Raw genomic sequence first — 12,752 nt, 5'->3', positions numbered from 1 at the left:
ACCTAAAAAACCTCTGGGGTCTAAAAGAGAGCCGGCCCAAATAACATAATTGGCCCAAATAGGATAGGAACAAACGCCCACCATGGTGCTCGAAGCCACGACGACAACGCTAGTAATCGCTAACCCCTCGACTCACCGTCGTCGCAAGGTGGGGCTGGGCAACGGCGGCGGCGGCGGCGGCGGCGGCGACGACGACGACGACGACGGAAGATGGGCTGGTGGTCCCTCTTCCCCGATCCCCGTCTCCCCGTCTCCCTCCCCCTCTCCCTCTCCCTCCTCCTTTCCTCTCTGGTTCGTCTCCTTCCCCCCCAAACCCTGACCCTAATCCCTCTTTCCGCGCTCCTCTTACCATCGACTTTTTTTTTTATATGTATATTATTATTATATCTGCTCTTCTCTCTTCGCAGGCGTTGATCTTGGCGCTTAGCATTGCCGCCTTCTTCCTCGAATACGTCAGGAAGATCGGATGCCGGCACTCGCAAGTCCCCCCACCCTCCTTTCCCCTTCCAATTCAAACTCTCTTCTCGTTTATAAATTTCCCTTCTTGTTGCAGGCTCGAAAGAACCGCGGTCTCGGATTCCTTCTTCGAGGATCCCAACTCGTTGAAGAAGGTAAGCATGCCAACAAAATCAAAACTTGATCCCCCCCTCCCGCTTCCCTTTTCTTTATTGGTTTCATGAACCGCTAATGAGAACTTTCTGGTATTATCGATTTTTAGTCGCTACTCTTATCATAAATTCTTGCTGAAGAATTTAGCTAATATAGGGAATGTGTTGGATAACTGGTTTCGCTTGCATGAACATAGATTTAAAGAATCTGGATTTCACAATGCAGTTTGAGATAAATAAAATGAACAGGAAAGGGACTTTTGGCAATAAAAGAGAAAGCTTGGGTTTAGAGCTCGTGCACCTATTTGGAATATCGTTGACAATAAAGTCATGCAAACCAGTGGATGTGTGGATGGTACATGAGTCCATGGGTTCTTGAAGTTTCCGTTTGCTATATTGAGTTTTTATAATAACAAAAAAGGGTTCTTTTCAAGATAATCAGTTAGTTTCATGGCTTTGAGGTTCTTGGGCTATTTTTAAACTTGAGAAAACTGAGATTGATAAATTTTGAATGGTCAAATTTAAAACTTGTTTCATCTAGTTAGTTTCAGAATTTGTTTCCTAGAAGAGCTTTATAGCGTATGAATGCATGTGATGCTACGTGCATTCCAATATGTGCGCACTTATCTGTGGATTTGAGATTGTCATTTTTGTGGTTTGATTTAAGAATTCCTTTTCATTGTTTCTGCTGTAAACAATGTCATATTTGCACAAAATAGGATTGAAGTACACCTAGCTGCTCTTGTTGTCAAGAAAATTTGTCATGCTTTGACAGAGTATGTTAACTGCTTTAGTCAGGTGGAGAAACATGATGATTAAGGCAACTTCAAATCAGATACTAAGGAATGATCATAGGTTGATAAGTGCGCAACTTACTTGTCCTTAGATTTCTTATGTATGCTCTGCATTTTTTTAACCTCTTATAATATGCTAATATTTGTCCCAATTATGTTTCACAATCTTTCAGGTGCTTCCTCCCAAGCAACATTTCAAAGTGCATTTTCTTTTACAAAACATGCTTAGAATTACAAAGATATCACAAATGGGAGGCTCAGAAGTTCTAAAAATGTTAAAACCTCTCCTTGCTGTCTTTAGCAATTTTATGCATACCGCAAAATTTGAAACTATTTATAACATTCGTGTTCCCGATTTAAAATTGTAGTCCTCTCTCACCTTCTATAGCTCTTTACTTTTTTTTTCCTTTTTGCTTTCTTTAATTTCTATGATTTCTGTTAGATGCGTAGAGTGGTATTTTAGAAGTTAATCCAAAGACAAAAGGAAAAGTAGGGGACGCACAAGATATAGTAAGTGTAGACTAATCATTTGGAAGACAAATTCAACATACAAGAAGCCCCCAACAGATTAACAAGAAGATAAAACAAAGTGTAATATACATCTATTCCATCTCAAACAGGAGTTGTTGGTGCAAATCAAGTTCAATTTTAGATGGCTGTTGAGTTAGAAGAACATGAGCCAAATCTGGTGATTGGATTGGGAACCATGGAGAAGGTTATAGAGCCAGGAACTACATGATAACTACCCTTCTTGTCTTTCTTGATGTAATTATGTGACAAATTTAGTGATTTTACTTGATTATCTCTGCCTCAGAACCCTCAAAACCTCTTGCTTTGTTGGCCTCTTAATATTTAATGGAGACATTGAAGCGTAACTTTTATCTCATTCAACTGTACTTAAGATTGTTGATGTACTGCAGACTTTAATTATAAGCCACAGATGCACTTACTTTGATGCTTGAATTATTTGTTTCAACAACCTTTTCAACTTGTATTGGTAATGCTGATAGTTTTGTAATGCCAGGTCCCATGCCCTTCTATCTGTGATCCTGCTGAAAAGTATATATCTTTGATTATTCCTGCATTCAATGAAGAGCATAGGCTTCCTGAAGCTCTTATTGAGACCATGAAGTAAGTGGTTAAATGACTTGTTTTAGTGCATACCTGTCTATTTTTGTGTATTTGGTTATGAGGAATTTCATAGTTATGTTTTCAATAGGCATTGTGAAAATATAACTAGTTATTGAGGTTATATATAGTTCATGGATATTATGCAATGGTGTTTGGAGGTCCTTGTGGATAGTGGATATTAAAACTTTAAATTTACTTAATTTTTGTGCTTGAAGACAACTTTGAAACAATTATACTTAAGTCTTCCATATGACGAGTATCTTTCTATAGGCTCCCTTTTGGCCAGACTAATTGCAAAGACATTTCTTAGGGGTTATTTTCTCTCCAGTTAATAAGAAACCGTTGGTTGCGTTGAAATGTCTCAATATTGTGATGGTGCATGTTGTTGGTACTTCTAAACTAAAATATATTTATCCTAATGCATGCTGTTTCTTTTCACAATATAAGTGAAAGCTTGTAGCATGTATTAGAATAAGATAGTGCATTGTGAAACCCTACTTACCTTAAAGGTATCTTCTTTATTTCTCACTGTTGCATTTTGTTTCTGTGTGGCTTTTGATTTATAATGTCTTGCCTATCTGTTATGGCAGTGCTTTTTATTTATAAACTGCTTTTTTGTAGTTATCTCCAACAACGGTCGGCAGTTGAGAAGTCCTTTTCTTACGAGGTATGTAAAACCTTTATAAGGTGAAGCAAACATTATATCTAGTCATTTTTGCGTGCACGTGGCAGTAATTTCTTCATGTGGATTCAGATTATTGAATATTGGACATAATTTTTACATAAATATTCAACTGATGGAATCTACTGCACATGTCAATAATCTCTCACTGCCTACAGTATATTGCTCCATAATTTGCTAATATTAGAATTGTATGTTGTGGCCTACATGTATATCCACCATTTTCAAAGATACCCTACATCAATTATGCTGTTTATTTTTTGTTCCATCAGAAGTTTTCTTGTCGGAGACATGTTTTATTGTTCTTTAAATATTAAAATTTCCACGTACACTTAATTTGCTCCCTGCAGATGGAAATAACTTGAGGCGTCTGTTATTACCCCCTTTCTTACGAGCTATCGACTCTCTCAAATCAGAAGATTATACTACTACGACACCATGTACGATATTCTGAAAATGATCGACTCATAACTATCTTTATCATCTAAATCCAAATGCAGCTCTAAGCCCACAAGGGAAACCTTTTCCTAAAAGAGGCTTGATGACATTCTCGAACATAGACTGGCATGAAAATTATACCCCTAATCCACATGATGTTAAAAGGATAAAGAGAGGGTATCTATGACTGGTAAAAGAACTCTTGTGACATATGATTGCTGCTTCCAGCTGAACATGTTCACTTTAGATCCCAAATCCTCCCAAGGGATAAGAGGTCTTGAAAACCATAGCATTTCTCCTTAGTCATAGCTTCTAATGAAAAGCTTGTGGTAGCATTTTCAATTTAATTGCATCCTTTTGACATGCATCCACAACAGCTAGGACAATCCCCTTTAAACTGAAGTATAACCACCATTCTTGAATAACTAGGCAAAGAATCAGGCAGCTTCTAGACAATTCTTGTAAGCGATATAATATAAAGCAAGTGCCATCCTTGGCCTGCTGCCGCACATTTTGCTTTATCTTTTCAATGATGAATGTACCCTAGAAACCGTAAATACCTGGACCTTGAGCAGACACACATGAATTTAAACAGATTGTGGCAGCTATATTCCTTCATAAAGGACTCAAAAGGAGGGACTAGCAAGTCTCTCAAAGAAGTTTGAGAACCACTTTCAGTTTGGTCCAAGTACTAAGGTATCATCTGCATATAGCTGATGGTTGATCTACCCTCCTTCAACCAGTGGCAGGTCAGTGAGTAAATCATCCTTCTCTTCTTTGCAATTAGTAGCCTTTGGGCCTCTCTTAACAATAAGGAAGAGTGGTGGGGAAAGAGTCCCCTTATGTTCAAAGGCCTATAATGGTGAATGACTTGTAGCTTAAGTCAGTCAAAAATTGAAATTATACCAGGAAGTGTTACAAGACCATGGTAGGTCTAGCTGTACAATAATAATGATACAGAACATTGAAGCAAGGAGCAAATCACTTCTTACTATATTCTTTCAGATAGTTCTATTTTTCTCAGCATTTTTCTTTTTCCCTTATGTGGTTCCACATGTATTAGCTTATGGCTCATGATTGGTTTATCCAGACACAGCAATTAATGGCTGACACAGCAATTAATGGCTGTTCAAATCCTTTGAGTGAAGAGATATGGTTTCTTTGGATGTCGAACTGGAGCATGACTCAGATAAGCTTAAGGTGGGAAAAATAGAAGACATTAAGGCTTTTGTAACTATGCTTGTGAAATGGCTTGCATAACCTTTATAGATGATGTTTTCTGCGCTAATTAGTTGCTCGTAAGGTTGTTCGCTGTTGCATCTGTGTTAGTCACCACTTACTCCTCATGATCATGGAGTGGCTGTCTATCAAAGAAAAATGAAATTCTTTTCCTGATTTTACATTGTTGGATGAGTTCCTGTGCAGGTTTTGATAGTTGATGATGGAAGTACTGATCGGACTTCAAAAGTAGCATTTGATTTTGTAAGGAAGTACAAGATTGATAATGTAAGGGTTATTCTACTCGGAAGAAATCATGGAAAAGGAGAAGCTATAAGAAAAGTGAGTCCTTTATAGCCTGATGTTTTTCTCCGAGACTATCTGGCAATTATGTCTAGGTTTTAACAATTATTTGTGATATAGACGATGATATAATGATGCTCATTCAGAATCTTTATCTATAATTGCTGATGCTGCTACAGTTGTCATATCATATGCAGTATTGATTGATTAATGCTTCCAATTTTGTGAAAACATTGTTAAATAGGGAATGCTCCATTCACGTGGTGAGCTGCTTCTAATGCTTGATGCTGATGGGGCAACCAAGGTGACTGACCTTGAAAAGCTTGAAACTCAGGTCTGGTTGAACACTCAAATTGCAGACATATGCAAACCCAGTATTTCTATCTAATTAAATCTCATGTATCATCTGGATTTCTTTAAGAATTTGCTGAAGTAAGATAACAAACCGATTATCGACCTACCTGTTTATTTGCCAGATATGTGCATTGACTAAAAAGAATAAAGAACTTAACTCATCTGCTGCAATGCCTAATGGTCTGAGTTTGAAGCTATCTGACATTGAGGTTGCTGCATTTGGTTCTCGTGCTCATCTTGAGAAGCAAGCTCTTGCTACAGTTTGTTTCCTTTACCTCCGACAATCATATGTATATTTTCCTTCTTAACTCATTAGTTTTCTCTAGTCTTACTATTTGACTATACTGTTTGTATATTATTCCAGAGGAAGTGGTACCGGAATTTTCTTATGAAGGGTTTCCATCTTGTAGTTTTATTAACTGCTGGTCCAGGAATTCGTGACACACAGGTATGCCTGTTTGCTTCATGATCACCCAATTATCTAGCTATGACCATGACAGCATATATTCTGCTTGTAGATTATGGAACGACATTACAAACCTGAGGATCGTTAGGTTTTATACATTCTTATAATGTACTTGTTACTTCTGGCACAGTGTGGCTTTAAGATTTTTACGAGAGCTGCTGCCCGGAAGCTATTCACAAATATTCGATTGAAGAGGTATCTGTTAAACATTGTTCATACTGATGACATCCTCTCTTCTTCTGGAAGAGAGGTGTTATTCTCATAGCATCTCTTGTTTTCCTAGCTGCCGGTGGTAATATCGACCTGCAGAACTTACGTTGCATGGCACTTGAATGGCACCTATATTTCTTTTTACTATTGCAAAGTGGAAACTTCTGTAACATTGTGATTCTGAGAAATAGCCTTGGAGTGAGAAATATATTAACAAAATGTGATCATAAGCATTAGTTACAGTGTAGGCCTATCACTGGGAAAGGGGAAATGAGATTCTACATAATGGTGCAAGTCTAATCCATGGTTGTAGACTTGGATGGTTGGCCAGTCACCGATGATCGTAGATTCACAGTGTACATTGTAACCTTTGATGATCATGCTGGATTCCAGCACAATCCGAAGAACCTTGGCTCAAGCCAGCCTGACATTACATTTTACAGTCATTGCACAAAAAAAAAACTTAATTTCTGGAGAAATTTAATCTCAGTTGTTTTGTAACTTTGCTGCAGACTGAAGCTAAACTCTTTGAACTGGCCATTCTCACTTGCGGATGCAAGTGAAGAATTAGTAAGGATTCCACTGAATTTAATCTTCTTAAAAAAAGTAAATTAGACATAGTTCACAACAACAAAAATGGAGGCTTAGTGGTTAAATGATCTTGTTAACAGAGTGCATTGAAGCCTAGCCAAAAAATCTTATAAATTATTAAAACCTTTTCAGATATTCTCAATTTTTCATTTCATTTTTTTTTTGTGGTAAGAAAGGGAAGGAAACCTGCATGCTACCGGCGTCTCGATTTTTGGAGATGCATTATCCAAAAATTAAACCTAGAAACTCTGGTTGCCAAGCAAAAGGATCTGACCACTAGGGCAAGCTTCACTTCATAATCATTTTTTATTATTTATTATTTGATTTAAAATAATTAACTATTTTTATCAGATTACATCTGCTATTGAGTTTGAAAATTGTTGCTAAAAGCATGCCTTTCAGTGTCGTTGGATCCTTCTCTTTTATTCACAGACACCATCATGATGCTTCCAGTAAACCTCTTTTTTCAGGGAGATGTTTTTATTAATGAATTAAATGGTGTGTGTTGTATTCCCAGTTTTTCTTTTTTTTATACTCATTAATTATGAGATATTGTTTCAATATAATTGTTACCTTTTCATTTAAGTTTGATCAAGTATTCATAAATTTTAGAAAGTTCAGCTGAAGAAGATCCACCAAGGAATAAAAGATGATCCTGATTGCCATAATAAAAAAATTGATGTATTTAAGTTTTATGCAGGTGGTGCTTTGATGTTGAGCTTGTCTACTTATGCAAGCATCTTGGCATCCCAATGGTTGAGGTCTCTGTTACCTGGTCTGAGATTCCTGGATCTAAAGTGCGCCTGACCAGCATCATACACATGCTTTTTGAGCTTATTCTTATTCGAGTGGGCTATGGACTGGGAATATGGAAAATTCACACCTGACCATCTGTACAGTCTCCCATGGAGTTCACAAAATCCTGAATGTTGTCGCTATTGGAACCACAGGAAGTTATAAAGCCAGTTAGGAGTTTGAAATTTTGGAGACCATAGCATTTCTGTTGATGGGGCATACATCTCCATGCGTTTGGCGGCTCTTCTGAAGCATTTTTTTCATCTGGGGGCCGAACTTTCGAATTATTACAAGTTTAGTAGGACGAAAACACGAGATCGATAAGTTATAACTGTGTGCTACAAGTGACAAGACTAGAGACTTTTTATGTTTCTGATTGTCAATTCTCTCTTAAGGCTGCTTGTCATTTCGACAATCTAGATCCTGGGACAAGCAATACAGCCATCTGCATACTTAACCATGTTGGCTCTCTTTGCGCAAGGCTAACATATCTTTTTCATATTCATATTTTGTAAACTATTCCATTATGTTTGCTTATTTTGGGTGAACTCGTTACATTTACTGATAGATGTATCAAATTATATCAAGGTGACTTTGACAATAGCATTTAGTCACAAGTAAATTTCTGCTAGATATTCACAATACGGTGTATTTAAATATGCAGGATAAGAATAAGCATTCCTTATCCTCTTTGGCCTAGGATTAGTGTAGTAAGATGGTGTGAGAAGTTTGATGTATTTACATCTAAAATGCAGTCATGAATGCCAGAGAACTTACTGTAGTGCTGTTAGAAGCACCCTGCCCGACAGATGGATACACTATGTTGGATGATTCATATGCAGCATAATAATTAGAAGGATAAGAATTCAGCTTCCATTGGGAACCCTCAGAGCAAGGAAAACGGAGGCCAAGGGAGGTGCTTCCATTAGCTCTTAGTCGGGAGCAGCAAATTATGTCAAGGTAATGACCAAATTTCTTATCAGACAAACAACAGATATTAATCACCAAAACAAGCAAAGACAACGGGTATCCGGCTGCTGTTTTGCCTGCAACTCGACGCCAAGGCTGCAGTTGAGCAGACACAATGGCCAACTATAGGAGAGGGCTAGAAAATGTTCTTATGGATTCTAGGGAATTTTATGTGAAGCTAAGAGCCATTTTAGATAATGACATGTCCACTTTACATGATAGGAAATCCTCTTAATGGTTAAATGCAGTTGACCTTCAAACAATTATTATCTCTAGCTCAAAACAAGTCCTACACTTCGAATGAGTTGCACATTCCTCATCTTACACTAGTAAATCTCTCAAATACTTCTGAATTGGAAACTAAGATCCTGTTTGATGCAAAATCAAAACAATTTTGACCGGTAATTTCATTTGTTTGTCGTAAGGCAATATTGAAACTGCTAAAGAATAACTAATAACTACTATTATGGCACATGGACATGACCATGAATATGTTCATGATTTTTAAGTAGTCAGTTTACCTTACGAAAGAACTGAGGAGACTCTGAAAGGGCTAGAAAATGTGAAGCACATGTCTGAAACATGGGAAATATGAAGACTACATCTTGCATGCACGAATTCGAGAGTTCGTGTTATATATTAGATTAGATATGAACAAAATACTATAGGAAGAACACTGTAAAAATATTAAGGGAGGTAAAGCAGGAGAGGCCATTCTTTTTTTCTTTTCCTTTTGTCCTTTTTAATAACCACGCAAGATCACATCAATGGAATGAGTAAATTCCGATTTGTGCAGAAGCTTGCCTAAACTGAATTCTCCAACAAGAACAAAGATCTACCAAAAAACATAACAGAACACATGCAATTCAGGCAGCTGACATATGAACATCAAAACTTGGATCGCTGACACTGCATTGCTTTGTTATCTACATATATAATTTATTAATAATATCTCTAGATTGGGTTAGAGAAACACTGTAACATAAGGTTCACAAAATTAATTTAGCTTACTGCTATGAATCGGCTTTGTGACAAGGCCTCTCTCTTCTTAGAACCTTGCGAGAGCCTTCTCAATTGTGAATCTCTAAAAAGTCAAACTAGTCGGTGATAATTTTAGCTATATCGAGTCTCTGTGATTCACTTCCATCTACAAGCCTTCGAAGACCAGTTTTCAACTCTGATACTCCCTCTTTCAACACAGCACATACTGGAAATATGGGAACACCTTGAACCCGTCTCTTTAATTCTTCGTAAGCATATTCTGCCCCTTCTTCATCAATTTTGTTGGCCACCACTAAAGATGGGCGATTCGACAACCCTTCCTGATGATATTCAAGTTCCAAAACCAAATCTCTCAGTTGTTCCCATGGTGGAATACCCTTTTTCCCATTCAATGCTGCTGCTAAGTCGACGACAAAGGCCAGAACCTTCGTACGCTCTATGTGCCTCAAGAAAGCATGCCCCAGTCCACGATTCTCATGTGCTCCCTTTATAAGCCCAGGAATGTCAGCCACCTTCACAGAGAAGAAGTCCTCATAATTCAGATTTCCTATATTTGGCCTTAGAGTAGTAAAAGCATAATGACCCACAGCTGGCTTAGCCCTTGAAAGAGCTCCTAGTAATGTGCTTTTACCAGCATTGGGCATCCCAACAAGGCCAACATCTGCAATACTCTTCAGTTCTAATATAAGCAAAGTTTCTGAGCCAGGCCTACCAGTGGTTAATGAGGATTGGTCTTCAGCATCACTGTAGTCAATACGTCTGCCGGGCTTGCTATCCTTTTTGAGAGAAGCATTACCAAGACCACCCTCCCCTCCATGAGCAACTACCATACGCTGCCCTGGTTCTGTGAATTCTGCAACTGAATACTGCATCACCTCCTCCTCCTCGATCTCTTCTTCTTCTTCATCATCTTCATATTCCATTTCATATTCTTCCTCAGTAGTTTCCTTATCTTTAATTTCTGTATAGGCTGCTTTAGAATGACAATGAGTTACATCTTGTCTGTGTTCTACTTGAGTGGATTCAGAAGATTGCAAAACTTTGCGGTGACTGCCAGGTGCTTTAGCAGCACCACTTTGAGAATATGACAGTGAATCATCAAAATTTTCCTTTACCAATGCACCTGATGCAATGACCCTTTTTCCATCATAATGCTGAACAGATTTGGATGGATCGCCTTCAAGAGCTCCTGGTATATCCCAAGGATCTAAAGATGCTGTGGAAATATTTTCCACAAAAGAAGGAGTTTCACCACTAACTAGGTGAATTACTGTGCCAACTGGGACCTGCGCAACCTGTGAGAAATTTAAAAGGAAAAGAAGGCTTAGTTAATTTGCATCTCACAAAGAGTCGGAATTAATATCTTGCAAACCATTAGATGGACCCTAGAAATTCTTGCAAATTATAACCTTGTCAGATCCACGACTCCCTATCTGATTCTTTGAAACTCCATGCCCTCCTCTTTTTGCATTCTGAAAATGAAAAATTTGTGTCAAGTTATCAATCCAACTAATTGACCATTTAGCTACCACAAGAAATAAATTGATCATATTTTGACACAGACGTAATCATTTAAATTGCCATAAAACAATCTAATTAATAGCAGTGCTGTTTACTTTCAAGAGAAGAAAGGCTATATGCCGAAGAATCCCCAACATACCAAGTGATGCTGCAAATTACTGAAGTCCCAAACTGCCGCAGAGCATTCAAGAATAACATCACCACCTCTTCCACCATTTCCACCTACATTTATCAAAGGAAGAATCATGAATTCCACAAACCAGCCAACCCTCTGAGATGATAGAAATGATCAAGAAACACATATCCAGACATGAGATTATAATAAAATTAGCATCAAACATCAAACACGAAAGTATACTTGCGCACATTTTTTCTGCAATTGAACTTTTTCATTCAGGAAATGATACAAATACTTCTGGATAACTGACGAGCTTGATCACTATTTGCCAGTTAGGTCTAAAAGGAGCAGAAGTTATTTGATTAAGAGGACAATGCAACAATTTAATAAGTAAATAAGCCGAAGAGTGACTAGTTCCCACCATCTGGTTTGCCATGCCGGTCAGTTCTGGTGCGCCGGAAGCTGCAGCACCCATTTCCACCTTCGCCTCCCTTTGCCCACAGCCTGAACCTATCCACCATCCTCCTCTCCTACAAAACAAAAGTAATCATCAAATAAACTCTACTTCAATCAAGACTCAAGGCCACGTAACTTCAAATATATAACCCTTTCTATTCACCAATATCCTCAGCCAACAATCAAGTAGCAATACAACAGAAAAACTCCACCAAAAGATAAGGAAAAGGTAAGAACTTTGATCACATAAACAAGACAACCACGCCACCCGCATATCAGAACCAATAAAGGAGATATTTTTTATGAATAGAGGAATATATTAGTGGAGAAACACCTCTGCTTTATCCTCTACCAAGATTCACATAGCAATACAACTGTAAAGCTCCATCCCAAAATTAGGAAAAGGAAAGATCTTTGATCAGATAAACAAGATCACCACACCACCCGCATTTTTTAAAACCAAAAAATGAGAGATCTTTGGGAGACAGAGGAAGAGATTGGGGGATGTGAGCACCTGCAAGGGGGCAACTTTGCCCTTCTTGTTGGGCATATCCGAGTAATAGAACGAAGAAGGAAGCCATGGCGGCCTATAGGAAGGAGGCCGCAGCAGTGTTTGACCATGGCGGAGGACTGGGCGGCGCCACCACATTTTTTCGCTGTTGCCTCGAAGGGACCGACTTCTTCTGGACTCCAGTATAGAGGGGCTGTGTTCAAATGCTCCGCAAGATCACCTTAACACCTATGTTTGATTGTCACGTGCGTTGCCCGTGAGGATTAGATGGATGACCGTGGTTTATAGTAGACGCCATGTGTTTCCTGGAGCACTCCCCTTTCCTGTTCCTTTCCTTGAAAAAGAGCGGTATATTCTAGAATAAGTCGGGTGTAGTTATCAAAAGCCTATGTGCCAATGCTTAACCTAAAATTAAGGTTAAAATGAGGTAATTTAGGTATTAGGTACCAGGGGATTATTATTATTTTGGTAACTACGTAATATAACAGTTTTCCAAGATTTGTCACCCGACAAGATTTTGCTGCTCTTCCTCCTTGCTGTTTTTCTTCATCTCTTCTTTCCAACCTAATTTCATTATATCTTATA

General features: G+C 38.2%; 2 protein-coding genes across 3 annotated transcripts; one reads left to right on the top strand and one right to left on the bottom strand.

The window, feature by feature from the left end:
* The first annotated feature begins 91 nt into the window (after positions 1-91).
* LOC103696857 (dolichyl-phosphate beta-glucosyltransferase-like) lies at positions 92-8,234 on the top strand. Of its 2 annotated transcripts, none has more exons than XM_008778582.4 (11): positions 92-291; positions 408-478; positions 554-611; positions 2,427-2,533; positions 3,155-3,200; positions 5,079-5,213; positions 5,419-5,508; positions 5,651-5,818; positions 5,893-5,976; positions 6,125-6,189; positions 7,496-8,234. In XM_008778582.4, exons 1-11 carry the CDS (start codon positions 211-213, stop codon positions 7,680-7,682), a joined length of 1,092 nt encoding a protein of 363 aa, XP_008776804.1. In that variant the 5' UTR covers positions 92-210; the 3' UTR covers positions 7,683-8,234. The 2 variants fall into 2 exon arrangements, with proteins under 2 accessions (XP_008776804.1, XP_008776809.1); XM_008778587.4 differs by having other exon boundaries at positions 93-291; positions 5,651-5,788.
* A 1,112-nt stretch (positions 8,235-9,346) lies between these two features.
* LOC103696847 (probable GTP-binding protein OBGM, mitochondrial) lies at positions 9,347-12,349 on the bottom strand. Its single transcript, XM_008778572.4, has 5 exons — positions 12,171-12,349; positions 11,622-11,730; positions 11,222-11,304; positions 10,971-11,033; positions 9,347-10,856 (listed from the first exon to the last, which is right to left on the bottom strand). Exons 1-5 carry the CDS (start codon positions 12,303-12,305, stop codon positions 9,657-9,659), a joined length of 1,590 nt encoding a protein of 529 aa, XP_008776794.1. The 5' UTR covers positions 12,306-12,349; the 3' UTR covers positions 9,347-9,656.
* Between the last annotated feature and the right edge of the window lie 403 nt (positions 12,350-12,752).

This window comes from Phoenix dactylifera, chromosome 12 (assembly GCF_009389715.1).
Source record: "Phoenix dactylifera cultivar Barhee BC4 chromosome 12, palm_55x_up_171113_PBpolish2nd_filt_p, whole genome shotgun sequence".
NCBI lineage: Eukaryota > Viridiplantae > Streptophyta > Magnoliopsida > Arecales > Arecaceae > Phoenix > Phoenix dactylifera.
The sequence above is the reverse complement of the archived record's forward strand: the minus strand, read 5'-3'. Positions and strand labels throughout refer to the sequence as shown.

Excerpts from the sequence above, each read along its gene's own strand:
- LOC103696847 (XM_008778572.4), bottom strand. The coding sequence starts at position 12,305 with ATGTGGTGGCGCCGCCCAGTCCTCCGCCATGGTCAAACACTGCTGCGG. Across the intron at positions 11,731-12,170 it reads GCAAAGTTGCCCCCTTGCAG|GAGAGGAGGATGGTGGATAG; the intron begins GTGCTCACATCC and ends TTTGTTTTGTAG. Across the intron at positions 10,857-10,970 it reads GGAGTCGTGGATCTGACAAG|GTTGCGCAGGTCCCAGTTGG; the intron begins GTTATAATTTGC and ends AATTTCTCACAG.
- LOC103696857 (XM_008778582.4), top strand. The coding sequence starts at position 211 with ATGGGCTGGTGGTCCCTCTTCCCCGATCCCCGTCTCCCCGTCTCCCTC. Across the intron at positions 612-2,426 it reads ATCCCAACTCGTTGAAGAAG|GTCCCATGCCCTTCTATCTG; the intron begins GTAAGCATGCCA and ends TTGTAATGCCAG. Across the intron at positions 5,509-5,650 it reads TTGAAAAGCTTGAAACTCAG|ATATGTGCATTGACTAAAAA; the intron begins GTCTGGTTGAAC and ends TTTATTTGCCAG.